This window comes from Onychostoma macrolepis, chromosome 05, assembly GCF_012432095.1.
Source record: "Onychostoma macrolepis isolate SWU-2019 chromosome 05, ASM1243209v1, whole genome shotgun sequence".
In the NCBI taxonomy this organism is placed as follows: domain Eukaryota; kingdom Metazoa; phylum Chordata; class Actinopteri; order Cypriniformes; family Cyprinidae; genus Onychostoma; species Onychostoma macrolepis.
This window is the reverse complement of record NC_081159.1, coordinates 7195696-7209096: the sequence shown is the minus strand read 5'-3', so window position 1 is coordinate 7209096 and position 13401 is coordinate 7195696. Positions and strand designations below refer to the sequence as shown.

General features: G+C 35.2%; 1 protein-coding gene across 14 annotated transcripts in view; it reads right to left on the bottom strand.

The window, feature by feature from the left end:
* kcnt1b (potassium sodium-activated channel subfamily T member 1b) overlaps window positions 1-13401 on the bottom strand; it is a 127989-nt gene that overhangs the window by 101420 nt on the left and 13168 nt on the right. For all 14 annotated transcript variants that reach the window (XR_009271283.1, XR_009271285.1, XR_009271286.1 and 11 more), the window contains 2 exons: window positions 12453-12498; window positions 11913-12080 (listed from right to left, as the gene is read on the bottom strand). Coding sequence is in view for 7 of the 14 variants with exons in the window: in XM_058775381.1 (XP_058631364.1) it covers window positions 11913-12080; window positions 12453-12498 (214 nt within the window). In the remaining 7 variants the exon portion in view is untranslated. The remainder of the gene's footprint in view (window positions 1-11912; window positions 12081-12452; window positions 12499-13401) is intronic.

The window sequence follows — 13401 nt, the reverse complement described above, 5'->3', positions numbered from 1 at the left end:
GATATAAATCAAAAATATCTTGAATTTGTGTTCTGAAGATGAACAAAGGTCTTACAGGTTTGGAACGACATGAGGGTGAGTAATTAATGACAGAATTTTCATTTTTGGGTGTACTATCCCTTTAAATTAACAATGACCTTAAAAACTCGACATGTTGGTTGGTAGCACAAGTATCTCTTTTTAATGGAGTACTTTCACTGTAAAAATTTAGTTTTCTCAACTTGTCATTTTAAGTTTATACAACAAAAAATTGAGATAAGTTGAGCAAACTCAAATCTGCTGAAGCTGGTTGCCTTAATTTTAAGTTGGCTCAAAATTTTAAGTTTTTTTTTTTTTTTTTTACAGTGTGCATTTCATGCACTGCAGTACAAGTTAGTAGAATAAACAAAGCATTTTACACTTTCTTTTTCAGATTTTACATGCCCTTTGATCTGAACTCTAATAACTTCTAACTGTATACATATTTTCATCTCATCTACATCACACTGTTTGTGTCTCTGACGATACATTGATATTAATAGGATAGTTTGTAAAATTCTGTAATCATTTACTCACCTTCATGATGTTTCAAATTTGTATGACTTTCTTCTGCTGATATATAGATAGATATAAATATATAGATATTTAATATTCTTAAATATCAGATTAGTGTAAAGCACTAATAGAGCACAATGGTGTGTAATTAAGATCAAGTTATATGTTTTCAAACATAAATTTAAAAATTGTGAAAATTGGATGTACAGTACATAAAGTTTTGCTAATGCTAAGTGTGAATTAGATATGATGTACATAACCAGACATAATTTGTCAAAGTAATTTGACTGAACAAACTAAAGACTGAACAAATAACCTAGAAAGAGCTCCTTAAGGTGATAACTACACATTTACATCGTAAAGAAATGACACAACTAATTAAACCTGTTCTTTGATGAAGGTTTAATCAAAAAATATATGACTGGGTATGAAGTGTGGTGGCTTATCTAAAAATGCTGTATACCTCTTTATGCTGTATGCTTACTGGTGGATTTAAAAAAAAATAAAAAATTCTGCTGTTAACCACAAATTATCTGAAGTCAAGCAAACAAATGTTCCAAAAATGAATGCCACAGTCAGAGAATTCACAGCACAGCATCTGACAGAACAGACCACTAATCACTAAACCATTTCCCCTTTCAGAACAGCAGATGGAAGTCTTGAGTGTAGAGATGATTTCATGTCACTACACATTAGCACAGAGCTGAGAGCTCCAGACTCCTCCAGCAGCTGCCTGAATCAGTGCAAGAGCCCCACTGGGCACAGTCAGCACGGCATCAGCCAAAACAGCAGCAAACACGCATGTGAGAAACAACACATGCTGCAATGCATTTAATGCTCTTCTACAGATATTATATTCCACAAAGTATTGGATTCTTCATGCCTTCAGGCATAATATGACATCCTTATCCAGTCTTGATACAGCATGTGCAAGATGCTCTTGTCTGGAGGTCTGGTGGGAGAATCACACGGAGAAAGCTGATGGATTTTAGAGATGGATTATTCAGAATAAGGCTCTATGCGCTACACAAGTTCCACGTTATTGCATTTTATTTAAGGGAAGCAGAGATAGAAAGCCCAAGACAAAGGCAGTCCAAAAGACATCTAAATGAAAGGATCATTGCTGGCTGTAATTCTGAGATTTCATGGCACATTTCACAAGAAAATTGAGCATCTTAGTGGGGGACAGAAGCACTACAAAAAGAAAAGCATGAATAATTGAGATTTAAAAGAATGAGCTATGCAGTAGACAATAAAAAAAGGAATGTGTGCAAATAAAGAAACTAAATAAACTAAAATAAGAAAAAAAATGTTATTATTAGGACTGTTACCAAGACTGACTGACAATTACAAAAATGAACTAATTAAATCCCACAGGTTTCTGTAATTAATCACAATTGATCATAATATGTGACCCCGGACCACAAAACCAGTCTTAAGTGTCAATTTTTCGAAATTGAGATTTATACATAATCTGAAAGCTGTATAAATATACAACTATATTAGATTTTTACAACAACTATAAAGATACAACTATTTGAAAATCTGGAATCTGAGGGTGCAAAAAAATCAAAATATTGAGAAAAATCACCTTTAAAGTCATCCAAATGAATTCTTAGCGATACATATTACTAATCAAAAACGACATTTTGATATATTTACAGTAGTACATTTACAAAATATCTTCATGGAATATGATCTTTACTTAATGCACTAATGATTTTTGGCATAAAAGGAAAATCTATCATTTTGACCCATACAATGTATTTTTGGCTATTGCTACAAATATACCCCAGCGACTTAAGACTGGTTTTGTGGTCCAGGGTCACATATATTAATTTGTAATAATTAATATATCCGAATCCCCAAATTACTGTGGAAATAACAAAGAGAGTATTTTAAATATTTGATATGTTACATTTTTGTTTAATGGCATATTTTATATAAATATATTTAATATATTTTTACCAAGTACTATGAATGAAGGCCAGTATCACTGATATTTTTCCTCAGGATAAATTTAGTAATTATAGCCATTTGCCATTGCCACACTTGAAAGCTAAGCCTATAACTGCACAAACATTAAAAAAACAAAAATTGGATGCAGCATTAATCGAGTTACTTATTTTTAACATGTTAAAACAGCAAATATTAATTGGAAAAGTGGAAACGTTATTTTTTCCAGCCCAGTATTTAAAACAAGTAGAAAAGTCTAATTCCATAACCAGAGAATTCACTCTGAGATTATTTTATTTATTTTTATTCAACAACCCCTCCAGGAGAATGAAAGAATACAAAAACTGAGCATAAAATGAATATTAAACAACCGTGTTATTACTGAATGTTATTTAGCAGGGAACTGTCTGCATGTAATTGCTATGCAATCATCACAATATTCCAAAAATACCTATGAGATTTCTTGGCTAATCTCTTAATAGGCTGCCATTTTTCAGTAAGGGGGGTTGAATAATTAATCAGGGTGATGATATTGTACTGTCGCCTTTTGCATCTTTTTTAAAATGAACAGTGATTTGAAATAAACACATGTACACAATCTGAGAAGGATTTAGCCTCACTGTTACATTGATCACAGTCTTTGTATACAATTCAAATAGCAAACGAGGCAGACGGCCTGTTTAAACTGAGATAACGGGTATCATAGTGGTTCTCACTAATAAAGTTGTCATGGCCACAACACACACTCTGTGACCATAACACTGTTTATTCATGGTCATGAAATGTGATGTGCACATTATCCTTTAAAGGGATAGTTCATCCCAAAATGAAAACTCTGTCATCTTTTTTTCACCCTCACGTTATTCCAAACAAGTATGACTAGCGACCCGAATTCCGGAAATGTTGGGACGTTTTTTAAAATTTGAATAAAATGAAAACTAAAAGACTTTTCAAATATTTTATTCACACAAATATTTTATTCACAATAGAACATAGAGAACATATATGTTTAAACTGAGAAATATTACACTTTTATCCACTAAATGAGCTCATTTCAAATTTGATGCATGCTACAGGTCTCAAAAAAGTTGGCACGGGGGCAACAAAAGTGCTGAAAAAGCAAGACATTTTGAAAAGATTCAGCTGGGAGAACATCTAGCAACTATTTAAGTTAATTGACATCAGGTCTGTAACATGATTAGCTATAAAAGGGATGTCTTCGAGAGGCAGAGTCTCTCAGAAGTAAAGATGGGCAGAGGCTCTCCAATCTGTGAAAGAGTGCGTAAAAAGATTGTGAAATACTTTAAAAACAGCGTTCCTCAACGTCAAATTGCAAAGGCTTTGAAAATCTCATCATCTACAGTGCATAACATCATCAAAATATTCAGAGAAACTGGAGAAATCTCTGTGTGTAAAGGGCAAGGCCAAAGACCTTTGTTGGATGCCCGTGGTCTTCTGGCCCTCAGACAACACTGCATCACTCATCGGCATGATTCTGTTTAAATGGGCCCAGGAATACTTCCAGAAACCACTGTCGGTAAACACAATCCACCATGCCATCTGCAGATGCCAACTAAAGCTCTATCATGCAAAAAGGAAGCCATATGTGAACATGGTCCAGAAGTGCCCTCTTGTCCTGTGGGCCAAGGCTCATTTAAAATGGACTGTTTCAAAGTGGAAAAGTGTTCCATGGTCAGACGAGTCCAAATTTGACATTCTTGTTGGAAATCATGGATGCAGTGTCCTCCGGGCTAAAGAGGAGGGAGACCTTCCAGCGTGTTATCAGCGTTCAGTTCAAAAGCCACACTGTAAAAAGTGATAAGTTGACTTAACTTCAAAAAATTGAGGAAACCCATTGCCTTAACATTTTTAAGTAAATTATAATAAAAAAAAAATAAGCTAAGTAAATTGTCAAGTTCACTTAATTTTTTTTTTTTTTAAATTATTATTTAGTTAATTATTTTAAGGCAATGGGTTTCCTCTGTTTTTTTTTAAGTTAAGTCAGCTTATCACTTTTTACAGTGCAGCGTCTCTGATGGTATGGGGGTGCATAAATGCATACGTTATGGGCAGCTTGCATGTTTTGGAAGGCACTATGAATGCTGAAAGGTATATAAAGGTTTTAGAGCAACATATGCTCCCCTCCAGATGACGTCTATTTCAGGGAAGGCTTTGTGTATTTCAGCAGGACAATGCAAAACCACATACTGCAGCTATTACAACACCATGGCTTCATAGTAGAAGAGTTGAGGTGCTGAACTGGCCTGCCTGCAGTCCAGATCTTTCACCTATAGAGAACATTTGGCGCATCATTAAACGAAAAATACGTCAAAGACGACCACAAACTCTTCAGCAGCTGGAAACCTATATCAGGCAAGAATGGGACCAAATTCCAACATCAAAACTCCAGAAACTCATAACCTCGATGCCCAGATGAAACTGTTTTGAAAAGAAGAGGAGATGCTACACCATGGTAAACATGCCCCTGTCCCAACTATTTTGAGACCTGTAGCAGGCATCAAATATGAAATGAGCTCATTTTGTGCATAAAATTGTAACATTTGTTATGCTTTCTATGTTCTATTTTGAATAAAATACTGGCTCATGCGATTTGAAATTCTTTTAGTTTTCATTTTATTCAAATTTAAAAAAACATCCCAACATTTCCGGAATTCGGGTTGTGCTTTCTTCTGTGAAGCATGTCTGTTGAAAAATCTCAGTGTTGGATGCAACCTAGGCTAAACACTTTTGTTAAAAAAAAAAAAAAAAAAGATTACAGAGCTGTTGATTAAAAAAAGACAAATAGCTCAAAGACTAGTGGAAGCAAGCTAAAATAGAAATGAATTAGCTGAAGCAACCATGCTATCTCACTATCGCTTAGGTTTAGTGTAGGTGGTACGATATTATCAAATGCTATAGAACATTAACCTTTTAGATATTTCATTTCTAAACTGCAAATGATACATACAACACTTTCATCTCTTTCGGATGAAACAGAATGCGCTTTTAGCATTATTGTGAAGAAATGTCACGACAGGCAATGGTAACTGTCACAAATCCTGCCCCGTGGCCTTCCGTACGATTGCCACCAGAGGTTGTTCTTCCATTATATTGACTCCCACACTACACAGACTGTTTTGTGTCACTCTGGACTGCATGCTCCACTTCACTGATTACACTCTCTCACCTGCAACCAATCACACACACTATATAACACCCACTCAGATCGCCGAGTATTGTTTAGCGCTTATCGCTCTCCTAGTGATAGCTACTTTACGGAGCCATTCCGAGTTGTCAAAGTCTAGTCTAATCTTGTTTTATCCGTCTCTTGATTCTAGTCTGCTTATCTCTTCCTGTCTGTCTGCTGCCTGCCCTGGAATTATAGCCTGTCTTGGATTACCTCTTTGTCTTGCCATGGACTCTGTTTGCCCCTCGTCTGGACTATTGTCTGTCTGTTTGGATTATCCGTTTTGGATTTATCCATTATGTTCACCGTCGATTGACCCTCGCCTGTTTACTGGACTACTCTTGTGTCTTGCCCTCAACATATCTGTTTGCTGGTGTTCGACCCTGCCTATTTTTGACCATGTCTCTGAATAAAGCTTTGCATGTGGATCTGCACGTCTCTCGTCTTGTTCGCTCCGTGACAGTAACCAAAATCTAAAAATGTTATGTTCTTCAGGGAGAAAAAAAAAAAAAGTTAATCGATTTGGTTCAACATGATTGTGATTAAATGACAGAATTTTCATTTTTAGGTGAACTTACATCCACTTTCACACAATCCAGTCACATTCACAATTTTAATCACATCTCAACATCAGCATCATTTTGTTACAGTTTTTCTTTTTTTTTTTGTTACAGAAAAAAACGTTGCCTTAATTGCTTTTTGCAAAACTGAACTCTAATCTGACAAACCAATTCAATATGTTCCACAGAAACTAGATTAAAATGAGCATAAAATCACCTGTCGGCACTGTGTAATATGAGTCGGCAGTATAATAAGAGATTAAATGCAAGCTGTTTTATTTTCTGGTCTTGGGGAAATTACTCAGGCTCTAATGAGAGGATTGAAATCTCCACCTCCACTAAGCAGCATGTCTCCCCCTCTGCTGAATGGCTCTTATGGCTAACCTCTGAGACATCTCTTCACACTCGCTGAGCAGTGTGACACGCACATACCCACGTGTTCTCTCGCTCCTGCTCTCTCTTTCGCTACCTTCATTAAACCAGCTTATCACTTTCGACAGCCAGGGCTTCAACAATGTCATTTAATCTACTGCAAATTGTCAAGCCAAAGGTCGCATTGGCAGCTCTGCCACAATCTTTTATTTGGGAAGGGTAATGTCAACATATCAGAATGAATCCTTTGGAAAACACTGGTGATTGCATTTGAAACAAAAGTTTTCCCCGTCAGGTTTTTACAAGTATTAGAAGGCTTTATCTGTTTACTAAAACAATCTGCAGTTGGTCAAAATACAATAAAATACTATTTCAGATTTTCTTCTTTAAAATGGCATGTTTAAATCAATGCATGACTTGCCATTTCTTTGTAATTGTTTGTAAAATTGACAACAACTAAGTGAAAATTGCTTCTACACCAAATTATTTTCAGTTTCTTTCATTGTGTATCAGTGTATCTATTTTTTTCTTGCTTTTATGTTAAGCTGACGTGTTTGTTTGACTTTTCTTTAGTTGCTTCCTCTTTTTTTTATTTCTTTGGGATCATCTTCTTTTAATAAATACTGAAAACTGATCCACAGCTCATACTCTCTTCCCTAAGTGACTGTGACTTTATTGTCAGGAAATCAATGTAAATTTTCCACACTGAGAAGAACATTCTGGGAATGCAAAGTTAAACATATGATTTACGCGAGGAAGAACTTCAGCTCCACGCAGCCAGTGGCTGTTGTAAAAGACGGATATTCTGACAATAAATGGCACTCGCCCACTCACTGTGATGCAGAGGCTACTTTGGCCTTTAGTCTAGACTGCATCACAGAAGGAACAGCTGAAGAACAGCCCTAAAGCACCTTCACCTTTCATACTCATGCCAGCACAAACTCAGATTAGCACATTGGAAAAACACCTCCACACTCACACAGTCTGATTGACGTCATTTAAAAGCCCCCAGACTGATTACATCAAGATCATTATAAATTATATACAGCAATATATTTATAATGACAGAAAGTCTGACTACGTAGATACCGCATTGAAACAAATCCAACAAGTAGCTGTTGTGCTCATGGGCTTTTTGGAATTAGTTTTATGTAATATTATGCAATAAGGTACTTAAACTTACAGCTGCTAGTTTAGCTAAATTGTTTAACCATATGTATAGACTAGCAAACATTTGTTACAATGACCATAAAATAAGCCTTTGGATGTTGAGACAATTTGACTTAAAGTCGAAGTTATATATATATATATATATATATATATATACTGTATATAGAAATGATCTGTCTATCTGTGCATCTATCTATACACACACACACACACACACACACACACACACATGAAATACATGCATTTTCACATATATTACTACTCTTTATTATTACTTTTTTTTCCCAGCTAGGATGCATTAAATTGATTTAAAGTGATAGTTTTCTTTATAGACATTTCTAATTTTCCACAAAATATCGTCAACATTGATAACTGTTAATGTTTATTCAGCAGCAAATCAGCATATTAGAATGCTAGTAAAATTCAGATTTGCCACCACAGAAAGAAAAAAAATCAAAACGAAACAAAAACAAACAAAAAAACTAAACAAATGAAATTATTAAAATAGAAAAACAGTTATTGCTTTCAAAAAAATCTTTTTAAAAATCTTTTCGACCCTAAACTTGGTGGTGTGTGTGTATATTTATACATTTAAATTGTAAATAATTTTTTGAAAGATTACTGGAGTATGTTTTAATCCATTCCAGTTTTTCTACTTCAAAATTTTTATGTGTGTCACATGCCGTTTTTTTTAAATTTACCAGCAATTTTGAATGAAAGTTTTCTGCACCATTTTTTCCCCCCAGTGTACAGACATAAAGGCATCCGTAGAAACACCCAATGATATTTTGTATGGAGATTGTTTAGACCAGAATAATGCAGTACTTTTGCTGCTGTTGATGAGGATACAATAGCTTTCACTGATACAACCACAAACAGCCAAGATTGATGTGACTGGCTGGAACAAAGTCACCTCTGACTTTCTGATGAGACTGACAACCCACTGCTGATGCATTGTACTGTCATTTTGGCATGAGAAAATGTCCTCTGTCCTCTTCAACTCCCACACAGTATATATGTACATATATACACACATAAATAGTGAAAAAAGGGATGAACAGAAACTGAAATGGAGGGAACAGTGATGCAACCGAGAAAGAGAGAATAGCAAAATGAAAAGTTGAAGGAAAGGACCTCTGGATAACCTTAGAGATAATCACAGGACATACAAGCACACACATACACTCAAACAGCCTTCAACCTCTGTGTTCAGAACAGACACAAACACACATTCCCACACACGATATCATAATTGAAATGACAGCAGCATGTGGAGATTCCAGACTTCACACCATGCTAAAGCATTAGCCTTTGACTCAACCACACACACACATACACACACACACACACACACACACACACACACACACACACACACACACTCACACTCACTCTGTAATCTCTACTGATCAAAATTGCTCTTTTGCACAGACAGAATGTATTTCATGAGCTGAAATATTCCTGCCTACTAGTTGCATTTCTGTCTCTTTTACAATAGTACCTCATAATAATGAAATGACAGCTGGCGTACAGCCTGTCATTCTGGCAAAGTGCTTTTTTTTTTTTTTACATTAAAATTATACCTACTAACCAAATCAGAAATATCGGCATGAATTATTCAATTTAATTGTACTTGAAGAGACTGCAGAGACACAAAACAAAATACAGGATTCCAGAATGAGTGGCTTGTTATAAAATGTGTTGTCCTTGATAATGGCTATTATTGGTTATTATTCAGAAATATCTGACCATTCAGAGCTGCGACTCATTCCAGATAAGTTCATAAAAAAAGGGGTCACAAATTAGCATAATTAATAACTATATACCTTTAATTGAATTATTGAATTGAACTTTTTTTCAGCAAGTATACATTCAAAAATTTGTTCTTTTAAACTTTATTTTCATCAAATAATCTTGAAAAAAGTATCACAGTTTCAACAAACACTGATGAAAAGAAGAATAAATCTCTCTTGATGAGCGAATCAGCATATTAAAATTATTTCTGAAGGATTATGTGACAATGAAGACTGAAGTAATGACAGCTTTACCATCACAGGAATAAACTACATGATCAAATTACATATATTTACAAAATAGTATTATATTACAATATATTGTATATAAAATATATTACAATATATTATATTCAAATAGCAAACAATATTTTAAAACTGCAATATTATTGTTTTACCATCTGCCTATTTTTGATTCAATAAATGCAATCCTGTTGAGCTATGCATTTAACATTAGCTTCTTATTGTAAGAAATGACTTCTTACAACCCTGCCAATTTGTCCAGTGTAAAATCAAGTATATCTTCACAGAGGACATGTTAGTGAAAGAAACCATAAGTGATGGAATGAGCCCATGATTACAGCACACACACACACACAGCAGGATATTGCTTTCTGTGTGCTTGGTTTCTAAAGGAACTTGAGTCACAGTTGAGATTTAGTGTGAAGATAAATAATGTAGTGTCCTCTTTAAATTGGCCTGGCTTGGCCTGGCCTAAAAAAGACAAACTTAGAAAGGGAAAAGTTTGAAGGTTAGCAGACTCCCCTGAGATTTAAGGACCACTTACAACCTGCCAGAGAGGGCTCAAATAATAGTGTGCAATAGTTGCCATAAGCACTGCAAGGCAAATAAACCAAACCAGTAAATCTTGTGACTACCTGTTTTGGCTAGCAGAGATATGCCACAGAAAAGAGGAGTAATAGAAGAACAAAAGCAGATGGATTCCAAATAAACAGATCAATGATTTGTGGCTTACGCCATAGCAGGGTAATAGAGCACCAATTTCACTCACCAGTGGGAAAACCGATACTGTGGCAATAAGGAATACACAAAGAAAACCACAGCAGACTGAGAGCAGCCACGATGTCTGTTATTGTTGGCTGAATGATGCAGAAATAATGTATTTCTTGTGTAGACCCTTGTAAAACAGCATTCACAGAAATATAAATCCCACTCAAAGCCCAAGGATGATAAAGTTTTCTTGAAAATGTAAAGGTTGCCCTGAATTTCACCTCTGTTTTCTTCTGTATGCATGATCAGCGACAACAGCTCACAGCTATTTAAATAAGCTACAATGGCTCTCCTATACCAAGGCAGTCTTGACTGTACTGTATGTCACGGCCTTGAATCCAACACAAAGCGTTGAGTCATTGAGCAAGACGCAGAAGAAACATTTGCAGTCCTGCATTTCAGCCTCTATTTAACTTCAGCACCACAGTGAAAGACAGCTCCCTATAAACCAACACACACACTTCATCTTATTCTTACACAAGCACAACGTTTACGTATACAGTGTAAATATACAGTATATATCTCCATTAAGCAAGCAGAACACACACATCACATGTACAGTTGCATGTTATGTATGATATTATATAACAGTTAGTTCCCGTCCACTGATTTGATTGCATGCTTGCTCTGAAATTCTTTGATTGCATCGTATGCCTTTTCTGAAATGCTTAATTATAAAACAAATTCTGAAATGTAGTCTCTTTCTACAATAAAATAAATGTTTTGTCAAGTAACAAAAATGTGCTGCAAGTGGTAACAAAGATTTATTGAAATAATATTTATTTATTTTATTCATTCATGTCTAGTTTAATTTAAGCCACAAATTAATTACATTTATAATTTAAATGTGCACTTAGTAATAACAGTAAAAACATTGTCCACATAAAAACAGTAGTTGCTTTGAAATAGTTGTTGTGATCTTTGAAGCTTAACAGGTTCACATTGGCTTACATCAACAAGGGTAGATTGTACACTCTAAGAAAATTCCTAAAGTACGTTCTTAAAAACCCTTTTTTTTTAAATAATCTAAATATATAAAGAACCTTTTATGGAATGGAAAGGTTCCATGGTTGTTCATGGAACCATAGATGCCAGTAAGTAACCTTTATTTTTAAGACAATAGAGGAAGTTAGTTTTATGTTTTTACTTCTTACGGAGCGATAATAACTGGTAGTTATGCATTTTATAGTGCTGCAATGTCTTTATTTTAATTATTCAGCTCTTAATTAAAAAGCAATGCCAAGAAAAACCCTACAAGTGGACTGCAGTGCCAGTGTTTATGAATGCTTTATGAGAGTGACCCGCTGAGGACACGCAGTGGGAAGTTACCTGTCATCATTCTGAAAAGACTGATCCCCAAGCAGCAGATCTCGAAAGCGGTATCGTGGAGGTAGAGGAGGGACCTCAGAGTCCACATCGGCCATTTTTAGGGTGGAAATGTCCAGAATAACACCAGTATTACTGCTGTTATTCCTCTGAACAGTCTCCGTAGGCACCCTGAAGAAACAGATGTAAATCTTACAGTGAATACAATCACATAACATACATTATGCATGTATACACAAAATTTATATCATTCATGAGTTGTGTCAGGGCTAAAGCTAAGCACTTCTTAGGTCACACTTGTAGTTTGGACACAATTTGCATGTTTAGCATAATTCTACACTGCAAAAAAAAAAAAAAAGGTTGTAGAAACTAGAAATTTTCATTCTAGAAAATTTCACAAACAATTACAAAGAAACAGAAAGTAACACACTGAATTAACTGTGACATTTCTGAGTTAAAAAAAACTACAATAGTATTTTCTTGTAAAATGTATTCCAATAATCTTGTATTTACAACTTTGTATGTTTGCGAGGTTTGGTTTACCTGTCAGCAGCAGTGGATGAGCGTCGTGGCGGAGTCATGCTTGGCTCTGACAATATGGAGAGAAAGGGGAAGGATTATTGCTAAACATTATGGTCACATGCATGAAGAACACCAATAATGTAAGCATTTAAAATTAATCCATGTTGTTATAAGCTAATGCAGGGTTACAGTAAGAATACATTACTGTAGGCTTACTCATCTGTCCTGTAACTATATGAATAACTTCTAATCTGCAAAGCTTTAACCGTCTCTATCTAACAGTTATCCAATAACAAGGCATCTTTCACAGATAGTTCACCAGTACCCTTGGCCATAATTATACCCTTGAGGAACTACAATCCACAGACTGACGTTCACACTGTGAAATCCATCATCTAGAATGTTCCCTGTATGGTTTCTATTAGCACTCTCAGGGATACATGAGTGTGTAATGACAGTAGTGAGCGACTGCATTAGTGTGCAAATTGCTGATGAGTGGGTGGAGGGTGATTTGGTTGGCCAAGGGGTACAATGAAGTACAGTGCATAGAACTCAGACTAAAATGTGCCTTTGCTCAAGGATTTGAAGGATTTCAGACACTAATAAAAAGAACACTGTTGAGGATGTAAAAAAAATGGCCATACCTTAGGGAGAAAATGGCATTGACAAGAAACTGCATCTGTGTGCACCAATAATATGTAGTTCATAAAGTAACATCTCAACTAATTAGTTTTGTAAATAAATTGAATAATAATAATAATAATTGAATGTATCTGACTACAGTACATAAATCACAAATATATCACAGTATTTTCTCGGTCAAGTCAGGTACAAATAGCTCCTTAAGTGTTAAACCGATAATCTCTTCATTTTTTTTTTACCGATATAATTAGGTACTAGATTCTATTCGGTTTACTATTCAGTCTAAATAACTAGAACCATTTGGTGGAGCTATGCAGAGTAACATCCA